Source organism: Odocoileus virginianus, chromosome 26 (genome assembly GCF_023699985.2).
Source record: "Odocoileus virginianus isolate 20LAN1187 ecotype Illinois chromosome 26, Ovbor_1.2, whole genome shotgun sequence".
Classification (NCBI taxonomy): domain Eukaryota; kingdom Metazoa; phylum Chordata; class Mammalia; order Artiodactyla; family Cervidae; genus Odocoileus; species Odocoileus virginianus.
In genome coordinates, this window is record NC_069699.1 from 12,487,819 (window position 1) to 12,508,608 (window position 20,790).

Genomic DNA, 20,790 nt, shown 5'->3' on the forward strand with positions numbered 1-20,790 from the left:
TGCGGCTTGCCCTGGCTTGCTGCTGCTCGGCATTCACCTTTGGGCAACGCTGCCTCCTCCCCAGTTATGGAGAGGGTTATTCTGGGGGCCCCTTAGTCATGCTTTTCATCCTTAAGTGGGTGAATGAGATGAATCAACTGCTCAGTGTGGGAGGCAGGCTATTCTCCATCTCCGGGGCCATGCCGGGAAGCTCTAGTGCTCATTGGTCCGGGGCCGAGACGCAAGTCACAGTCTTTTAAATTTTCAGGAAAACTTTGATGTAGATAGGGAGTAGAGAGAGCCAGATTGAGCCCCACCTGGCTGCTATCTCCTGGGGAATCAAAGAACCAGTTATTTTAATATCCTATTTCCAAAGGTCACAGTGTGTTTGCAGTTCCATTTTTCTCACTGTAGTTTGCTCCAGCGGTCATCTCCTACCTGTTTTCCTGGTTTTAGAAGTAAATATTTATCATGTGTTGGCTGGCTGTAAGAAATGAGACTCTTTCATTCCTAAAATTCTTAAAGAGAAGCCCAGCCAGTCTTTTGCCTGAGAAAAACCAGAGACCTTCTCACAACCTTTTTGTTTAAGATTTTCATTTCATCTCTGATTATTTTTGTTGTAACTTCCTTTTTTTTCCCAGCAGAGCATTTTATTTATGTTACTGTGAAGATTAGATTTGGGGTGTAGGCAAAGTGAGAGTCGTCCCTTTAGTAGGGCAAGGAAGCCTTGGGTCTGAGGTTTGGGGTGTATCAGCATAGGTTGGGAGGGTTGGGGGGCTTTGTGGTTGAGCCCACCCCCACTTATTTCCTTCCCCTGCCTGCTCCCCATTCCTCCTGGGTTCTGGCTTCTGTGTGCCATGGGAAGCCTTCGGCGTCCTTCATGTGCTCAGCAGTGCCTTGCTGAGCTTGTCTTTATCCATTATGATTTTGGCTTGATTTGTTTGCACTGAAATCTGTGTATGAAATGTCTGTGTGCACAGGATCTTAGCAGCTTGGATGCGTGATGGCAACAACACAGAACAGTAGGCAATGAGCCGAAGAGCATAAAACACCTGCTGGGTATTCAGTCTGAGGGCTTGTTCTAGTAGAGAGATTTAATAGACTGGAGTGAGAGTTATGGAGACCATGATTTTGGACAGTGGGGGCTACAGTTTTCACTGAGACGTAGCCAGCTGAAGGGCTTCCCACGTGGCTCAGCAGTTAAAAGAATCCACCTAACAAGCAGGAGACACGGGTTCGATCCCTGGATCAGGAAGATTCCCTGGAGAAGGAAACGGGAACCCACTCCAGTATTCTTGCCTGGAAAATCTCATGGACAGAGGAGCCTGGCGTCCTGCAGTCCATGGGATCGCGAAAGAGTCAGACGTGACTTGGCATCTAAACAACAGCAGCCAGTGCAAGCCACCTGTACTAGTTGGTAACTTTGGGGCAGCCTCTGGAGAAGTGGGTTCCCTCACACAATCTCTGTGGGTCGTTTCCTGCCGATACCGACTATGCACAACTGTTGCGTCTGACAAGTGATTAAGGGCCACTGAGATAAGGACACTGCTTTGATGTGGAAGCCAGTGCAGATGAACGCACAGAGAGAGGGGCATCTCGGTTGGTTGGGCAAACTCACTGGTCCCCTTTGTTCCCTGGGAGGGCAGGAGGGGGAGGCACAGATGGGGAAGGAGTTGGATGAATCTATGGCTCACTTGACATGACCCCCAGCTGTCTTCTGGGACAGTAGTGGCAGCAGTTACAGGTTTCAGGACCATGGAAGACTTAGGGGAGAGAGACCATCATTTGTGTAAGAGCTCCAGGGAGTTAAATCACTATTGGATCCAGTCCCCCCAAACTACGCTTTGCTCATAATTCATCAAAACTCCCATGATGAGCGAAGGGGGGTGTGTTACTGTTCCACTGCATGAAATAATGTGGTGGGCATGAAAAAAGTTGGAGATAAAAGCTGCATTTTGAAAAGTCTTACAACTCAATGAGCCACAAGCTGGAAGATTCTTTGAAAGGGTCGTTCAGCTAGTCTGCCCCTCCACCTGACCTCTTCTCACAGACAAGGGAACCAGGCCCCAGGGATGTTCAACCAGAACCCAGACTCTCAAATTACAGGGTAGAACAGTTCACATGAAGCAGTTAAACTTTGGATGGGTAGCTACTCTAAGAAATGCCTCTTAGGTTGTAGGTAAATACGTGACAAGTGACATTTAAACATGAGATAATAACCTTCCTTCATGGACTGCACCTTGGTATGTCAGTTCTGTGCTGTTGAATGTCGTTTGAAACAAAATGTCAGTTGCCATGACTAGAATGATTCTCAACCTATGGATGATTTATAATCTGTGTTTGGAAAGAATGGATCTAGAGGATCCTTGTTAAATGTAAACTGTAAGCTCACTTGGTTATCAGAAGCTAGGACTCCTCCCCAGCTTTTTTCTGCTCAAAACTACATGTCCCTGGTCTTCTGCTTTTTTACACCAAATGAGCAGAATAATTAGCATAGACTTCTAAGAGGTTTTTACTTTCCGGAGTTCTCCTCCCCATGCCAACCTATAAGTGAGCAAGTGAATCTACACATAGTGGCCAGTGGTTTCATCAGCAAGGATCAATAAGTCTGCATTTGGTGATGGCATCCACCCCACTGTCTCCACTGTCAGGAGCCAGCTTTCCTCCCATAAACCCAGCTGGACCTTTATATGCCACTAAAGATTTTCCTCCATGCATTGCTGTGCCCTAAATGTCAGCTGCTGAGCTAACAGAAAATTATGTGTCTGCAACGGTCTTTGTTTCTGAAGTAGGGTGATTTTATGCATTATTTCTCCATTCTTAGAGCTGTTTCTTTAAAAAAATAAAGTCTAAGTAACCATAAGTTTAAAAAAAAACTGTATTCTATTTTAGAGTCACTTTAAATATTTTTGTTGCATACGCAGTGAATCTAAGGAACTCAGTAAATTCCATCTTAACTTAGGTATGCCAAAGAGGCTGCCTTGGCTATTTTAGCACACTTGGAATTTCTGGATTCACTCATTCATCCCGTAAATAGTTCCCAAGTATTTCCCTCTGCTGGGCACTCATATGACTGTAGCCCAGCCCATAGGTGGGAAGACAGATTATCAAGTGATTACACAAAGACCAAAAGCAGTTGCATAGAAAGGTTTTGGGAAGCATGTTTTTTTTCCTGCAGTAGGAGACTTGTTTTCATAAGATTGGAAGGTTCCCTTTCAATGTTTGGGGTCCGTGTCACTGAGTGAGCTGCTCTTTGAACGTGTATCAGAGGCCAGTGCGTGGATGGTGAATCAGTAATCCATTGTTATTGCTAAACACCTTTGTTTTCTTTCATGCTGGGTGCATGGGTTTTCTCAATTTCTGTTCTCACTTCTGCCTCTCACAGAAAGAGCGGGATCTAGAGTTGGCTGCTCGGATTGGCCAGTCGTTGCTGAAGAAGAACAAGACTCTAACCGAGAGGAACGAGCTGCTGGAGGAGCAGGTGGAGCATATCAGGGAGGAGGTGAGGCGCTGGCGGCCTCTGCAAGAGCAGCCGTCTGCAGGGGCTTGGGTGCCGTGGGTACAGCCGAAGAAAGTGATGCTAGAACAGGCTCCTGTTGGAAAAAGCCCAGCCCAGACACAGAGGGCTGATTTTCTGCCATCTCTTCTGATCATTTGTCCCTTTTGACAATGAGGACGGGATGGCCCAAGCTGGACCTGCCCTCGTGTGGTCAGTAGACCCACAGTATGGACCAGTCACAGTCCCTGTCCTCCAAGAGTCCAGATCACCCTGTGGGCTGAGAAAGGCACTCAGAGCTTTGGCGAAAGTGCACACAGGCTATTCCAGCAAGGAGTGGGGCTCCCTGAGCCGGGGTGGGTGTGGGTGGGTGGAGAAGGAACCTCAGCCGGAGGCCAGCCATCCTGCAGAGCGAGGCAGTGATGGCCCCTTCGTCAGTACAGTAGTATAATTTTGTGTTTGTAAAACAAAACCAAAAGTAGCCCATTGTTTTCATGGTAGAAACCCTTCCATTTCAATGATACAAATCTTGGCTGGTGTCATCAACCCCCATCATTGTGAACGGAACTTGGGGCTGAGGTCACAGCGGAGCAGCCCTGGTTTCCCAGCAGGGATGTGGTGTGGATGGAGGAGGAAGGCTGCAGGCTCAGGTGGGGTTGCCGCAGCAAGAGTAAGAAACTTAGAATCAGGTCCCGCTTTGGTAGCGTCTTTGCCATCATCTTAACTATCCTTTGAACAGGGCATTTGAACTGTGAGGACTTTGATTTGCTTTCCTTCTTCTCATTTCTTCTCCCTTATTTTCTATCAGAAACTTTCTTAGTGGGAGGGGATGCCCTTGTGCATGTCCCTAAGGTATACTGAGACCTGTTCCTCATTAAAGCTATTCCCAGCTATTGTCTCGGTTTAATCATCATTTCATATGATGAAATAGAGTAGCCACCAGGTAATAAAAAGGTTTTTAAGGGTTTTACTGTCATTTTTATTGATTTTTCTTCTTCTTCCCGTTTTACTGAGATACAGTTGACATACAGCATTGTATAAAGACAGGTTTTAATCCTGGGTTCTCTTTAAAAGATGATGAGGTAGGTTATTTGCAGGGTAGGAATAGAGATGCAGAAAGTTTAGAAAATGAACTTGTGAACACAGTGGGGGAGGGAGAGGGTGGCATGAACTGAGAGAGTAGCACTGAAACATATACACTACCGTGTGTAAACCAGATAGCTAGTGAGAAGCAGGGAGCTTAGTTCGCTGCTCTGTGATGACCTAAAGGGGTGGGGGTGGGGAGTGGGGTGGACGGAAGGGCAGGAGGGAGGGGATATATGTGTGCATATAGCTGATTCATGTTGTTGAAAGGCAGAAACCAACACCACGTTGTAAAGGAATTATCCCCCAGTGAAAAGTTTCTTAAAAATAGAAAAAATGAAAAAAGATGATGAGGTAGGATACTGATAAGGTATAAGAAATAAAGTTAACCCTTGCTTCCCCAGCCTCTAGCATCTTGATCTGAATCCCCCCTTCTTCCACATATGAGAGAAGGTTAGCCCGTCCCCGTCCTTGGCCCCTTCTGAGCAGAGAGACATGCCGTCAGAAACTAGGAAATGGTCACCTATTGCCCTCACGTGCTGTTTCTCCACATTGCTGCCCTTGCTTGGGGCTTCCCCACCTTTCACAGAGTACATCCTGCCCTATGAGGGTGGAAGTGCCTTTCTTTCCTTTGGGGAACCCTGGACTTTGAAAACTGATTTCCTTTGGCACATCATTAAATGATGTCTAGGGGTTGAAACTGAAGCCTTGAAGCACATAAAACTGGCTTTACCACAGAAGATAAAATATATTTACTGTGTTATGTAGGAAAAGTTGGAATCAACTATAGAATCCAAATCAAATTCGAAACAAGAAAGAATGAAAACAATTACAGTTCTCATGCTGGTTGCCTGTTTATCAGTGCTGAACAGTGAAAGGGCAGGTGAACAATTTTATGACCAGGTTTGTTTACTTTAAACCTGAAGTATAAATAAGTGTGATTTGTCGAACCATGCCTGCAGTAGTTGGTATGGCCAGTTCCTGGTGGTTGCTTCTTTTTTTCTTGTATCTGGAATTCCTATTTTGTAAGCATTGAGTGCAAAGCAAGATCTGGCCATGCTTGGCCAGAATTCCCATGAGGGTGTAGCAGTCACAACATGGGGCTGCGAGATTTTCCAGGTGGAAGAACAAGGGCTGACCAGCTTGCTGCCCATCTAGCTAGCTGCCCACCCAGAGCTGGCCTTGCCAGGTTTCTGATCTGAGGTGGGATTTGGTTTGGGCAGAAGTAAATGACTTCCTTCATTTGATAACATGGTCCACCTCTCTGGGTGTCTTCCCAGTTGTCATCTGTTTACTTGCAAAGCCCATATGCTGTCTCGTCCCCCCAGCCCCACCCCATCCATCATTCTAGCACCTTCTCGTCCCCTCTCACCTCTTCTCTATACCAAAGTAAAAACTACAAATTTAAGTGGAGGGGTTTTTTTGCCACAAAGTAATTGATCGTATGTTTCTTAAATAGGATCAGACTCAACCCTTTGTTTTCCTTGAATAGCACAAAATCAATGATGTGCCTTCACTTTGAATGAGGAATTTTAAAATACTGTCACTGGGCAGGAAGTGTTTAAGCACGAGTTGGGATGCCGTCTCGTTTGGAGAGTGTGTGATGGGCCTTGACTGGGTCTGTGCAGGTGTCACAGCTCCGGCATGAACTGTCCATGAAGGATGAGTTGCTTCAGTTCTACACCAGCGCCGCGGAGGAGAGTGAGCCGGAATCTGTGTGCTCCACCCCGTAAGTCACCCAGGGCCTGTCTCCACAGGCCGGAGCACCGCTGGCTGTGCTCCGTGACCTTGGAGTTGCCCAGACAGGGTCACCTTCACTGACAGCACAAGCCGGCTGCCCTCGGCCTCCTGCAGGCCAAGCATCTGAGTGCCTCAGGCAGATTGATTTTCTTTTTCTGATGGGATTTTAGTTTTCCTCTTCCTGGGTCTTTCTGACAGCTTAGTTGTCAGTGTAGATTGAGTAGGCTTGGCTGTGAATGAGTAAGAGGCTGGGCTCTGCTGTTGGAGGGAATACGGGGGCCAGCAGTGCCATGGGGGCTTTTTGGAGTCCTCTTCTCTGTCAGCAGAGTCTCCTGTAAGGAACATGAACTCTAGAGCCCAATGACCTGAGTTCAGATCTTGGCTCTGGGGCTCACTGCTCTGTGCTCATGGCCAAGTTACTTACCCTCTCTGCTTGTTTCCTCATTGGTAAAATGGGGATAATAATAGTAACTTAGTTCGTAGGGCTGTGAGCACTGAACGAGTTCATACATGTAGGGTACTTAAAATAGTTCCTAACAGATAGAAGGCATCCCAGGGTTGTGCAGGCTTGAAATAGAGTTGGTTCCCCAGAAATTGAGGCAAAGTGGCAGCCAAGGGTTGGGATGTGGGACTGAAGTGAGGTGAGCCTGTGCTGTTTTCCTGGGGGCGAGGGAGAGGCCTGATGCATCACTGTCACACGCACACCCGCCTGAGCTTTCCTTGAAAGCCCCCCTCTGTGTGCTGTGTGGTTTGCCAGGTGGTGGGAGGAAGTGTCTCCCTCCCTAGGAAGTGGACTTTCTCCCCCAGGTTGAAGAGGAACGAGTCGTCCTCCTCCGTCCAGAATTACTTCCACCTGGATTCTCTGCAGAAGAAGCTGAAGGACCTTGAAGAGGAGAACGTTGTACTTCGATCCGAGGTGAAGTGCACTCCCTGCCCTGTCCCCTCTCTGCCAGGGTGGTGGCCCCGCGTGCTTATCTGGCGAGTACAGCCGTGATTACAGCCCTGCCGTTCTCAAGGGTGACGGTCTGTGGAAGGGCTCCCTGGCCCTGGGTCACGGCCACACCAAGTGCCCAGCAGGCATGCCTCATTTATGAGCCAGGCAGCACACACCATCCTGGTTGCAGCAGACAGACAGGTGAATTGTGCAGTGTGAGGATGGGTAAGAGTGGCAAACCCTCCACCTTCGCAGTTAGGGCAAAAGCTCCTGGAAGGTGGGGCCTTGCTCTGATGGTCTCCAGCTCAGATGTAGAAACAGCTTGGAGGCCTGGTGTGAGAGCCTTGTTCTCATGCTACTGCAGGTCAGATGTGCTCAAAGGAAATAGTACTTGGGAACTTGGAGACATATTTCTTAGACAGCTAACTTTAAAAGTTTGAGCCGAAGCAACTTGGGAACTCATGTTTTTGAGTATTTCTGATTGGCTAGTCACTGTGGTGGGTACTTTGCCTGCTTTCTTTAAAAAAAAAAGTCTTCATAACAAGACTGGAAAAACCTTGGGAAAACCAGGACCCAGGCTGCTAGGTATTTTGATTGCCCAAGATGTTGCAAATTAGTGAAGAATAAAGCCAGGGTTTATAAGTCTCTGTTACTCCAAACCCACATAATTGCACTTTACCTACTGCCCCTATCCAGAAACACAGATGCATGGGGATTTAGTGTTTTTTGTTTAATTATCAGTGAGCTTATGCTCTCCAGCCAGAGGTTTGGTTCAACTCTGTTTATCAGGCCCTTGGTTTGTCAAGTTTGAGCTGCAAGCTCACCTAAGCTGGCCCAGGGCTCCCCAAAGTTCCTCAATATGGCAGACCACCTGTCACTTTGAACTTGCCTCACTTGTTGCAAAGAGCCTCATGTCTGGGCTTAACAAGATGCTCTTATGCCTGAGAAAAGGGTCATGCCTCTTAGCCCTCACCTCTTTCAGCCCCTCATTTACTGATAAGAGACATAAACCCAGAGTGATCAAGAGGGTTACCCAAGCTTTCTCTGCCAGCCAGCAGCCAAACCAAGACTCCGGTCCAATTTTCCCCATTCTGAGTTCTAGCATCCACCCTAAGTAAATGCCCTGGCCCCAGGCACATGGTGATCGGTCCCTTTGTTGGAGTCATCACGTAAAGCAAGCAGAGGGAATCTGATCCCAGCCATAGATTCTGACTCCTCCACCTAGCTTTCAGGACGGTGATGTCTCTGGGGCCAGGACCTGAGAGCTCAGAGATACCTCTCTACCTGTGGCATTTTCTTAGAGCCTTCAAATCTCTGTCTTCCCACCTTTACACCCAGGAATGAAACCATATAGAGTCCAAGCATAGCTCCTAGGTCTCTGAACTTTAATACTTTTTCATATTGTATCTTGTTTTGGCTCAGCTGAAAACAGCAGGACAGATTCCCACTTGTGACCCTCAGAGGACCATACCTAGCACATAGCAGGTGTGATAATTGTTAGCTCTTCTTATTGTGGGGCTTATCCTTAGAATGCCCACTGTAGGCAGTATGTGTCATAGGCTCTTTTGGGTCACAAAGGGATCCGCGACTGTGAGCCCGGACAGACACACATGAATAAACAGGTGGACTAATAGAGGGGCTCGCAGTTTTAGCAACTGTTTTGTGTGGTGCCCTCTAGCGGTTGGGATTGACTTTCTGTATCTGAGGGCGCAGTGGGTGACCGCTGGGGAGATGCTGAAAGGCAGCATTCCAGACCCAGGTTAGCCCTTGCTGCATCACCTGGCCTGTCCAGGTGTGACTGTGGGGCCTCTGACCTGAGCCCTGTCCACAGGCCTGCCAGCTAAAGACGGAGACCATCACCTATGAAGAAAAAGAGCAGCAGCTGGTCAACGACTGTGTGAAGGAGCTGAGTATGGCCCGCCCCCTGCCACTCCTGTCCCCCACCTTTTACTTTTCCCACCTGCCATCGTTAAGACCGGATGGATTTGCATCACTTGATAGAATGCGGTCTTCCTGCCAGCCTGGGTTCATTAGCAATTTTTTTCCTGAATACTAGAGGCCTCCCCTGATCTTGTGTGACACCCCTCACCCTCATTTACGACAAACCGGGTGGGAGGTTGTCAAGCCATACATTCTCAGTCTTTTGCCAAAATGGCTATTTAATTTTCATTTTGGCTTTCTGCAGGAATATTGGTTATTTAATGGCTAAATAAGGTCCAGCTTTAGAGTCCTGAACTGAAGGTGTGGAAAAATAATTTTCTAGTGATTTGAGGTGTAAACCTTGAGGCCAGAGTTCTCAGCTTTGCAAATATTATGTGCCTTCCCCCACCTTCTCCATGATAAGTTTACACATTAAGATCAGACAAAAGGGCAAACAGAATATTTTGAGTGTCAGCAGAATATCAGTGAAACACACCCTATGTTTAAATCTAGTAAAATGAGTTATGGCTCTGAGTATGGACTGAAAACGCCCAGGAGAATTGTGTTGTGCACGCAATAGTTCCTTTCTAGAACAGAGTGCAACAGGAGTTCCTGTCACTGGAGATGTGTTTGTATGGGACATATGGAATTGGTCAGAGTCACCTTCTGTTTGGTGTGGTGTCTCTGGGCTGACCGCCAAAGCCTGCCTGATTTTCTCTGGGGAGGTGACTCTAGGCAGTGGGTGAGGCTCCCATACTGACCCTGGGAGCCACAGCTAGGGGTTGGTTCCTCCTCAGGACAGACCAAGCCCATAGAGGAAGATGGGGACTCTCCCTCCACGCTTGTCGTCATGTGCCCTCTCCACTTCTCCCCCTGTCTTGTAATAAGGACTTTTTTTTTCCTTGTACAAACCACAAAGAAACCATTGTCTCTGGCTCTTGTGATTGTTGTTTCTTGGTCAAAGGGGACGCCAACGTGCAGATTGCCAGCATCTCTGAGGAACTGGCCAAGAAGACAGAGGATGCTGCTCGCCAGCAGGAAGAGATCACACACCTCCTCTCCCAAATAGTTGATTTGCAGAAGAAGGCGAAAGCTGTAAGGCTTCTGTTTCTCTGACAGTTCTGAGATCAAGAAGGGGGCCGTTTACCCCCAAAGACAGTGCCCTTTGGATCCATATTTTAGGAAACTGTGCTGTCCGTTGAGAACTTTTGCTGAAGCTTAACAGATTCAATAGCATAAAACTGGTTACCCTGAATTGGCAAAGGGATCATATTTATCACTATCTATTTTCCTAAGAAAAGTCTGCAAATGAGTAGAACTCATTAAGACATGTAAAGGTGCTATAAATAGAGAGTTTGGAAATTTAAGGTATAAATAATCTAGGTTAGCATTTCTCCTTACACAGGGCACCTGTATGTTCTGCACAGAACAATGTCCCCTTTCGATTTAAGATGAAGCAGCAAAAAACCAATTGTTTCCCACATCAGGCCTTTGCTAGAAGCTCAAGGTGAAAGACTTTCAGAAAGCAGCTGTGATTATGGAAGTTGTTGCTTAGTCACTAAGTCATCTCTGACTCTTTGCAATCCCATGGATTGTAGCCCGCCAAGGCGCCTCTATTCAGGGGATTTCCCAGGCAAGAATACTGGAGTGGGTTGCCATTTCCTTCTCCAGGGGATCTTCCCAACCCAGCGATCGAATCCGCATCTCCTGCATTGGCAGGCCGATTCTTTACAGAATTCTTCCCAGAGCCACCAGGGAAGCCCAACTATGGATGTGGAGGTGGGCAATAGGGAATGAATAGACATAGGAAAGACATTGCCTTCAAAGCTAAAAGACAAAATTTTACTCCAGTATAAGATAAAAATCTCCTTGTGGATGTGTGATAGGATCATAATGAATTGGTCAATAAGTGGGAAAATGTTAGCCTTTGCTAAGTGTCTTAAAAGAGAAGCTGACTTCCCTTTGCCACATTCTAGTGTGCAGTGGAAAATGAAGAACTCGTCCAGCACCTGGGGGCTGCCAAGGATGCTCAGCGGCAGCTCACGGCCGAGGTGAGTGGCTCTTCCTCATTTCATAAGGCTCCCATCCCAGTTCAGGCGCATCAGCCTCCCTCTGACAGTCTGTGGGTCCCATCCTTCTTAGTGACCATTTTGATAATGAATTAAATGTCATTCTTACTCATAAGGCAGCTCCCAGCTCCACTGACGCTGGTCACAAGCACCTGGGAGGCTGGGCTGTTTGCCAGCCTGGAGCCTGGCATGCACGCACTCCTGACAAACATTCCAGTAAAGGAGAGGACACCGAACATGGTGTACAAAGGGAACCCCATTCAGAGATGGCAAGGAAACGAGGGAGTGAAGATTTGCCCTCTCATTTGTTTTGTCTCAGTTGTTAGTCTTTTAGGAGATTTCTGAGTCTGCAAGCTTGCCCCAAGTTGTAGAAAAACTGTGCCTTGAGGACTGTTTGGCCTCAGGCCACAGGACAGCCGGTCCTGCTAGGGGGCCAGGGCATCTGTTAGTGATCCTGGGTCTTCCGGGCTCGTGGGAGGTACCTGGTCTCACCATTCCAGCCCTTTCTGCTCTTTCCTGGTCTCCCGCAGCTGCGCGAGCTGGAGGACAAGTATGCGGAGTGCATGGAGATGCTCCACGAGGCGCAGGAGGAGCTCAAGAACCTCCGGAACAAGACCATGCCCAACACCACGTCCCGGCGCTACCACTCGCTGGGCCTGTTTCCCATGGTGAGTGTCCACCTGCCGCCTGGCCACCCGCCTCCCACCCTCAGGCTAGCAGGCGCTCCTGGGAGGAGGGCAGGTCTGGAGCTGAGTCTCTACGGGTGGCTGGCTTCTCCCTTTTACAGCTTGGATCTGGATCCAAATTGAGGGCTTGTGAGCCCAGCCAGTAGCTTCTTAACCACACGAGACAAGATAGTTCTTTATTTTCCATCCTTCTGAATCTGTCTTTTTTACCCCTGCCCTTAGAAGATAAATTTAGTAGGAACTGGATTTAGTAGGCACCTCAGATATTTGGAAGATGCTATTTCTATGTTATTTTTTCGTAGAGTATGTGCTATTTGGGCCTCACAAATGCATTCCAGAATTCTTAGGTTGCCTTATGGTTCTACTCGTTCTTTGTATGCTTATTAACAATTCTCCCACTAGTTCTGGTATCTGTAATATGAAAAAATATTTCCCTTTGTGCTGTGTGCAGTATTTTTAATATTTTTTATATTATTTCCCCACAATCTTATTTTTTTTTTAGCTCTGGCCTGATCTATTTCGTGTTTATGCTTTAGGGGAATGTGGTTGAGAAGAGGATTTTATAGGAGGCTGATCTCTCCCAGGGTGGACGGGGGGTGGGGGGGGGTGGCGGTTGGGTGGCACAGGGTGGAGCCCCTCTGCTGGTCATTTCCCAGTAATATTTGGTTGGGGAACTTTCTCATTTTATCTTCTTCTGTCAAACTAGGGCCCCTTGAAGGTGGGGACCCATGTCTTATTTGCTATCTCCTCCTTCCCTATCTTTATTTTTTTTTTTCATTTTAACAGTTTTTAATGAAAGCTGTAGACAAGATGACTTTATTCCTGCAACTTCTCAATTGTTTCTCCCTTATATTTGCCCTTTTCCTTTCCTACTCGGCGAGATTTGGCTTTCCGTTCGCGGATCTTTTTGCTGTCTTTGTCCAGTGTCAGTCTGGTGATGCCCACCTCGCTGGGGCGAACGCCCACATGGACAGCTGTGCCATTGGCCTTCTCCCGCTGCACTCGTCCAGTGTCGATGCCGTGTTTCTTCCTGTCGACCTGGACTGCTTTGCCAATTTGCTGCCCTTTGTGGTGCCCTCGTACAACCTGAACTTCATCATCCTTTTGGATGGGCATGGATCGAACGTTGTACTTCTGTCTTAGCTCTTTTTTTTTTTTTTTTTGGTCTTAGCTCTTTAGAAAGAGGAGAAGACATAATTTTCCTGCGAATGTGGGAAGGTGCATTGAAATGCCTTTTTTGATTCTTGCTTCGTTCAGAAGTCACAAAGGGATTGAGCTTCATTTTGGCCGCTGGCGCTTCAGTGATGGCCACAGAAGGGAAGAGATCTCCTTCCCTCTCTTTAATACTCTGCACCTGGTGCAGTGCTTGGCATGTTGTAGAGTCACAGGTCCTCACTAGACATTAGATCTGGGTGGCTGAATCAACAGACTGAAAAACCAGCCACCAAGAAGGTTTCAGGCTCTGTTTCAGTGGTTTGATGAAATACCAGTTCTCTCTGAGAAGAGAATAACTTTTGAGGAAAAGCCCCCTAAATGAGATAGGCATGGAGGGCTGTATAAATATTTGTGAAACTTGGTCCCTTTTGAACTGGCCTTTACTCGGGGCTCTTATTCCTCCCTAGCCCCCACCCCATTGCTGACATTGTTACCCCGACCCGTTGCTCTCTGGCCCACTTTTCCTAAATCATAGTCTCCTTTTCTCCTTTGACTTCACATATAAAGTCAGGCTGGAACTCTCTCTCAGCCTGACTGAAATCTAAGGAAAACCAAAAAGAAGGACACAGCATCAACAGTCAACTTTCCCAGGAGCACATTGGTATTTCAGTGATCCCAATGAAGGCAGACAAGGACATTCTGTCCCCCAAATCCACTGATCTTGGGCTCACTGTGCTCGGCTCACAGACCCACGTAACTTTGTATATCCCCTGCTTCGCTTTCCCTTCTTCCCGGCTTCTCGTCTCCTAGGGCCATATTGTTTCCTGCATTCCTGGGATTCACCCTCCTGCATTCCCCACTCTCAAGGACAGATGTATTTTAAAACTAAACCATACCATAAGAAAAGCTGAATTGAAGGTTTACATGAATTTCTTTTTGAGAGATTGAGTCTCAGCTTTTATTATTTGCTGAGGTGGAGCTTTTGTTTGCCTTTTTCTGCTGTTGGCAGAGCTCAGTTTTTGAAGAGGGCTATTTATAAAGTGCATTATGCATGAAAGGTATTTAAGGCAATCTAAAGCTTACATCATGCCCATGCTTCTGGAGCAGAACACTCGGATCTGCTTCCCTTGCTCCCAGCCCCCTCTAACTGCTGAATAAAACAGCGAGTAGCAGTTTTTCTCAAGTATGTTCCCAATTCTCTCACCTTATGGCAATAGTTCTTAATCTGGGATCTACAGACAGGATTCAGGGGGCCCGTGAACTTCAGAGGAAGATTTTATCTTTTATGTTCATTAATCCCTAATTGCACTTGGTGTTTCCTTCCCTTGTGAAGGTAGGTAACAAACCACAGCAGCTGCGGTAATAACCGCAGCAGCACGGTCATCTCTGGGACTTTGTCATCCGTCAAAATCACATGTCTTATCATAATAGCCCTTGTCAGTTGCCACAGATGTCCCAAAATACCACCTGTGCTCATCTCCCGCTCAGAGTGACAGTTGTTGCCAGTTACTCTATCACACTTGCTGTTATTAACATTTTAGTAATTAACTCCATGTATTTGGCTTTCTCTTTAATCTCATTATGTCATTCATTTATAAACATCATTCTGATGCTTCATCGCCTCATCCATAGCGTCCAGGACTCCCTTTCTTGCCTCCACTCTCAGACCTTACTTCCCACTAGCTTGTCTTTTTTTTTTTTTCCTCCTTCATCTCCTGAATCTTTACTCTGAAGTCACTTCTTGAAGGGCTGCCCACTGGACGGAGCTCCCCATGTGCTCACCTGCTCTTGTCTCCCTTCCCCTGGAGCACCTGGCTGCTATCTCTTCTCTGGCCACCCTGCAGGGGCCACACACTCATATTCTCCTCTAGAGACGGAGCAACTTGAATTGCTCACTTGCTGTGTGTCTCCTGGCTTTTCCCAGGACTCCTTGGCGGCGGAGATCGAGGGAACCATGCGCAAGGAACTGCAGCTGGAAGAGTCGGAGTCTCCAGACATTGCGTAAGGCCTTGGTCCTCAGCTCCCAGGGGCTGTGGGGTGGGCGCCAAAGTGCAGGACTCCCTGTGGGCCTTCCACAGACGATCCAGATTAAGGGAAATTAGAGAATGAAGCTGACAACAACATCCTCCTTCCAACTGGCTCCTCTGGTTGGGTTTTAAATACATATTATGAACTTGTGGAAAATTGGGGAAGGGCAGATGTATTTCCCATCTCTTGTCACACAAGCTCTGTTTTGACACCCCCACTCACTTTTATCTTTCTTTTTGATGGAAAACATTACTTTAAAATATTTTTAACATCTGTTAAGGAAAGAAAAATAGGATGCAGTATGAGATACAGAGAAGGGCTTCCCAGGTGGCTCAGTGGTAAAGAATTCACCTGCCAATGCAGGAGACACAGGAAACTCGGATTCGATCCCTAGGTCAGGAAGGTTGCTTGGAGAAGGGAATGACAACCCACTCCAGTGTTCTTGCCTGGAAAATCCCATGGACAGAGGAGCCTGGTGGGTTACAGTCCATGGGGTCACAAAGAGTCGGACACGACTGAACACGCATGCATGTATGTGTGAGGTACAGAGAGCTCTTTGGGAAGGTGTGAGCAAGGCTTCCATTTCCTTTCTGAATACATTTAGGGGTGTCCGCCTTTATCATCTCTCTTGCTAACTTGAGACCTTGCATTTGACCTGCTTAGAGCTGTAAGAATCCTGGAGTTTGATGTAATCAAATTTTCTCTGTATCCAAATGGCATAGACAGAACTTGGAGCCCTGGGAGCGACCAGTGTCCCTAAACCTCAGTGTATGTGTGAAGCCATTTGCAACCCAGAAAGAGGCAGCCATTACAGAAACACACCTACCATTTTCTCCTTAAAAGGGAACAAAAGAACAGTGCGGCTCTGCCCTTAGAGATGGCAGTTTCCAGAGGGGGGAAAGAACGAGACTCATCTAGTGTTTATCATCTCATTATAAACATTTAAGACTAACTTGAAGTCACACTTTAAAAAAAAAATGAATGGTTGACAAAGACTCATTCTATAAAAATATTTTGAGCCCTGCTATGTGCTGAGCAGTAAACACTGTCCTCCTGAAGTGTGCATTCTAGAGACTAACAAGAAGAGTAGGTGGGAGACAAAAGTTAGTATTAAATATCTTTGTAGGTCAAGCGTAAGGGAAGTAGGGAGCAGTATCACTCTTGCTAGCATCACCTTTAGGACACAGCCATGCAGTGGAGCCTTGAATTCTGTGGGTGTTGAATCTCGTGAATTCCAGCCAACACTCTGGGAAACATGGGAGGTACATGGTGGCGGGTTGATTGGGGGTCACAGCGGACCTGCTGCCTGTTGGCTCCTCAGTATGGTGCTGGGAGGGTTGAACTCCAGGGTCACTCCTGCGTCTGCTTAGTCTTGGGTGATGTTGTGCTTTCTCCCCAGTCACCAGAAACGCGTCTTTGAGACGGTGAGGAACATCAACCAGGTCGTCAAGCAGAGGTCTCTGACCCCGTCCCCCATGAACATCCCTGGCTCCAACCAGTCTTCCGCCATGAACTCCCTCCTGTCCAGCTGCGTCAGCACCCCCCGGTCCAGCTTCTACGGCAGCGACGTTGGCAACGTGGTCTTGGACAACAAGACCAACAGCATCATCCTGGAAGCAGAGTCAGCCGAGCTGGGGTGAGCCAGCCGGGGACTTTTCTCTTTCTGTTTGGGGGATAGGTAGGGGGTGAGTGAACACAGGTCCAGTCATCAGAAGAGGGAGGCCTTAAAAGTGTAGACCTTTCAGTTCTCATATTCGTTGTGCCAACCGGCTGAGCTAATGCTTATCTTGATGCTGGTATGTTAACCAGTTTAAAGGGTTGTAACAGGATACACCAGAAGTCAGCTTTTCTGTAAAATGTTGGAGGGGAGGATAAATGAATATTTTTTTCTGTTAATCTCTATCTGTTAGGCATTTATTTCATGAACCCCTTTGTTGCTCGGATTCTGAAAGACTGAGGAGGACTCAGGCTCTGTCTCATGACCAGAATCTGCTTTGCTTTAGAAAGTAGGGTTCAGCACGCCTGGCAAGTGCCCACCACAGTCTGCATGCCTAGGGTGGGTCCTCCTTGGCGGTGGTCTCTCCCTCTCCTGCAGGAGCCGCACCCCCACCCTCATTGTCCATCCTTTTCCTATGACTTAACAAAATTGGTTTTTCTGACCAATGAGTCAGATAGTTGGAAAATGCTTGATCAGAACTCTGAGGCTTTTTGGACTTATTATTATTTTTCTTACTGAAGTATAGTTGCAGAACAGTCTTGTGTAAGTTATAGGTGTATGATATAGTGATTCACAGTTGTAAAGATTATAATCCATTAATAGTTATTGTAAAATATTGGCTATATTCCCTGTGTTGTATAATAAATCCTTGTAGCTTACTTATTTTATACAAAGTACTTTGTACCTCTTAATCTCCTGCCCCTATATCGCCTCCTCCCCACTGATAACCACTAGCTTGGATCAGAACTTAGAGCTCTCAGCTCCCTAAATTCAAGAGGAAAAAGGCACATCCCTGGAGCCAACTGTCCCATTGGAGACCAGGAATTGCAGCCTGAAGCTTTCTTCCTTAGGTGTCACGAGGGAGATTGTTTGTAGGGGCTGGGTTTATTATGTAGTGTTTGCAAGTTTTCCTTGCACCTCAGTGCCCCCTCCTCACCTCCCTGAGGAAGAAAAACCCAGCCGAGGGAATTGTTCTTCTGAACAGGCATTCGTTTCCCCATTTTTGCCTCCATTCAGCCGCTTGCCTTGGTTCCTTAGAAGTTCCAGCTGCCACCCGGAAACTAGTAGTAAGGACAGTGCTGCCCAGCGCCCCCTGCTGGCTGCTCCGCGCTCACCCGCCGTTTCCCCTCCTTCTAGAAACGAGGAGCGGAGTAAGAAGCCTGGCACGCCGGGCACCCCGGGCTCCCACGACCTGGAGACGGCGCTGCGGCGGCTGTCCCTCCGCCGGGAGAACTACCTCTCGGAGAGGAGATTCTTCGAGGAGGAGCAGGAGCGGAAGCTCAGGGAGCTGGCGGAGAAGGGCGAGCTGCTCAGCGGCTCCCTGACGCCCACCGAGAGCATCATGTCCCTGGGCACGCACTCGCGCTTCTCCGAGTTCACCGGCTTCTCCGGCATGTCGTTCAGCAGCCGCTCCTACCTGCCCGAGAAGCTGCAGATCGTCAAGCCGCTGGAAGGTGATCACAAGGGGCCTCGGCCCCTCTCTGCCCTCCTCAGCGACTCCCTGTGGTCCCTGATCCACCACCGGAAAGCGGGCAACCTCTGTAACGCCTACTCCTTTTTCTTCCGCGACAGCCACCCCCGCTGCTGGTTTGAGTTCCTCTGAGTGCCCCGGCCTCCACCTCTCCCGGTGTGGGTTTGGAAATGCACACACAGGCAGCCCAGACTAACCGCCATCAGCTAAGCCAAAGAAAAGAAAACGCGTTTGGCGCTGGTTTCCTAATTCTCTTGCATTCAGAATCTTTGAAAATCAAATGTTTAGGGAAGGCAGAGGCGCTCCTGACATCCTCAGGAGTTAATTAGGTCATGTCAGGGGGCTCTGAGCAGTGTAGAGAATTGATGCTTTGACTTTTCAGAAAATTTGCTGTCAGGGAGGGGGTGCAAAGCTAGTGCTGTTTTAAATTGTTTATTCAGTAACCATGAGAAAGCAGTTTCCTGTTTGTTGACTCACATGTTTTGCTTTGATCTTCAAATAAAAAGGGTGTGGCTTTCTTCAGATGCAGTGTGTTCTGAACAAGGCTTCTAGACCTCCACAGTTGGGGGCCGGGAGGGCGGTGACTGTGGAGGAAACTGAGCTCTGTACCTCCTTAAGCCAAGCTTTTCCAGGGGCCATTCAGGTTTTAGTATCAGGAACACCCTAGATGATTAAACTCATGGAAACACTTTTCTTTCTTTCTTTCTGCTTTCAGCATTATAAAGTATGTTCCCTTTACTTATCACTGCCCTGCTAAGAACCATCAGGTGTTTCTAACATTCATTTTTTCCCCCTCCTTTAGTTTGAAAACCCATGGGAGCTTGAGAAGATATTTTAACTCTATATTATTTATCTAATGCAAAGCCAAATCAGAATTTCTGTAAAGGCAGTATTTCTCAACTTCTTTAAGAACCCATTTTAGACATTAATTCCTAATCTATCCCCTCAGAAAATTTAATGTGATAGATATACTGTTTATGTATTATATGTGTATCTGTGCCTAAAAAGAGTACAGGTATTCACCCCAAAAGAACCAGTTTTCAGCCCTGGAGTGGGGGCTGGAGTATCACCTCTGTTAGGATGCATGCTGTAAGATGAGATTGTACTTGTTAAAGATCCAAGAAATGCTGGATCTCATGTTCTGAAAAGGAAGGAAGAGGGTGGGCAAACATTCTTTTTCATGATTACTTCTAAATTGTATAATGTAGGTCCTTCTTAGATTTCAGAAGAGGGATAGCTCATCCTTTTTTTAATTTATTCAGTTGTAAGCTTGGTGATTGTTTTCTGATTCACTATTATGTCTGTTTTTCTTTCAATAAAATTTTTCATTTCTGCAATTTTACTTTTTGCCTTTCTTTTCTTTTTTCTCCTTTGTCTCTCAGAGGTCATTGGAATTTATCATCTTTATCTTGTCTGCTTTCTACATTTTACTTTGTGTTTCATTGATCATCTAAGAATAGGTATTTGACTCGTTTTCCAAGCATATTTTAGAAGAGATTTTTTTTTAAAGAAATTATTTTGACCAAGTCATCTTTTTCTTTTTTAATCTTGTGACACAGATAGCAGTATTTCTGTGATAAATTAATAGAATAAGAGGAAATCCCATTAGATTTGCAAAATAAATTTCTTCTATAGAACTCTGTTCACCAGGAACCTGAATCACTACCATAAAAAGTCATATCTTATCAATATGGGCTGTAAGGTATTCTCATGATAGACTATCCCTCTGGCTCCATTTTATAGTCCTCTGACTTCTTAACTGTTTAAAATACAATCAACTTTTTTTCTTCCTCTGCAATTACCTTTTTATGTTACTGTGTTTAATTTGATATGGTGGAGTGCTAGCATAGAAGTATGCCTGATGCTGGGTGCATTATAGCTCTAACTGTGGTGCTGGCTAAGTTACTTCACCTTTTTGAGCTCTGTTTCCCTTATTGTAAAATAGGGCTCACGTCTGCCACACAAGATTGTGGCAAGGAATAAACATGATGTGTTTTGCATTATGCTCAGCATCTATTAGGTACTTATTAACTTGTAGGCTCCTTGAACTTGTCCCTGTTCTGGTAACTCAGGTAAAAAGGCTAGCCTCACCAATGTTGAGACCTTGACCAGCATTGCGCTGGTGCCATGTTCTTACATCCTTTTTCACTGGACCACCAAGAAGCTGATAGGATTCCCATGTTCTCCAGTGACCCAGGTAAATGTACCTGGGTTGAGGCCCCTGGAGAATGTTGGCTGGGATCACAGCAGATAGCCAGTCTGCGTCTTCCATCTGTCTTCCTTACCTATTTAATTAATCTTGCTATCTGCTCATTGGTGTCAGCCAAAATAGATGGGCTAGGTGTTTTGTCTCTTCACCTTACCTTACACGTTTTAAGTAGGTGAAGAACAAACAAAACATTCAAACTAGAAAGAGATATATCTGCATTAAAAAGATGAGTTGGACAGTATTTTTTCCCTCTGTTTTGCTCTTCCTTTCTAATTATAACCAGATAGTATTTCCAGATAAACA

At 46.6% G+C, this 20,790-nt stretch overlaps 1 protein-coding gene and 1 pseudogene across 12 annotated transcripts in view; one reads left to right on the plus strand and one right to left on the minus strand.

Moving 5' to 3' along the window:
• TRAK1 (trafficking kinesin protein 1) overlaps positions 1-20,790 on the plus strand; it is a 99,880-nt gene that overhangs the window by 63,403 nt on the left and 15,687 nt on the right. For 11 of the 12 annotated variants that reach the window (XM_020872443.2, XM_020872445.2, XM_020872435.2 and 8 more), the window contains 10 exons: positions 3,365-3,481; positions 6,187-6,287; positions 7,106-7,214; positions 9,064-9,142; positions 10,117-10,247; positions 11,129-11,203; positions 11,752-11,889; positions 14,987-15,063; positions 16,490-16,726; positions 17,945-18,261. In XM_020872443.2, the coding sequence (XP_020728102.1) occupies positions 3,365-3,481; positions 6,187-6,287; positions 7,106-7,214; positions 9,064-9,142; positions 10,117-10,247; positions 11,129-11,203; positions 11,752-11,889; positions 14,987-15,063; positions 16,490-16,726; positions 17,945-18,261 (1,381 nt within the window). Of the gene's footprint in view, positions 1-3,364; positions 3,482-6,186; positions 6,288-7,105; positions 7,215-9,063; positions 9,143-10,116; positions 10,248-11,128; positions 11,204-11,751; positions 11,890-14,986; positions 15,064-16,489; positions 16,727-17,944; positions 19,621-20,790 lie in introns of those variants that run through there. The other variant, XM_020872447.2, reaches the window with a different exon arrangement.
• Positions 12,668-13,219, minus strand: LOC139031212 (large ribosomal subunit protein uL24 pseudogene; annotated as a pseudogene).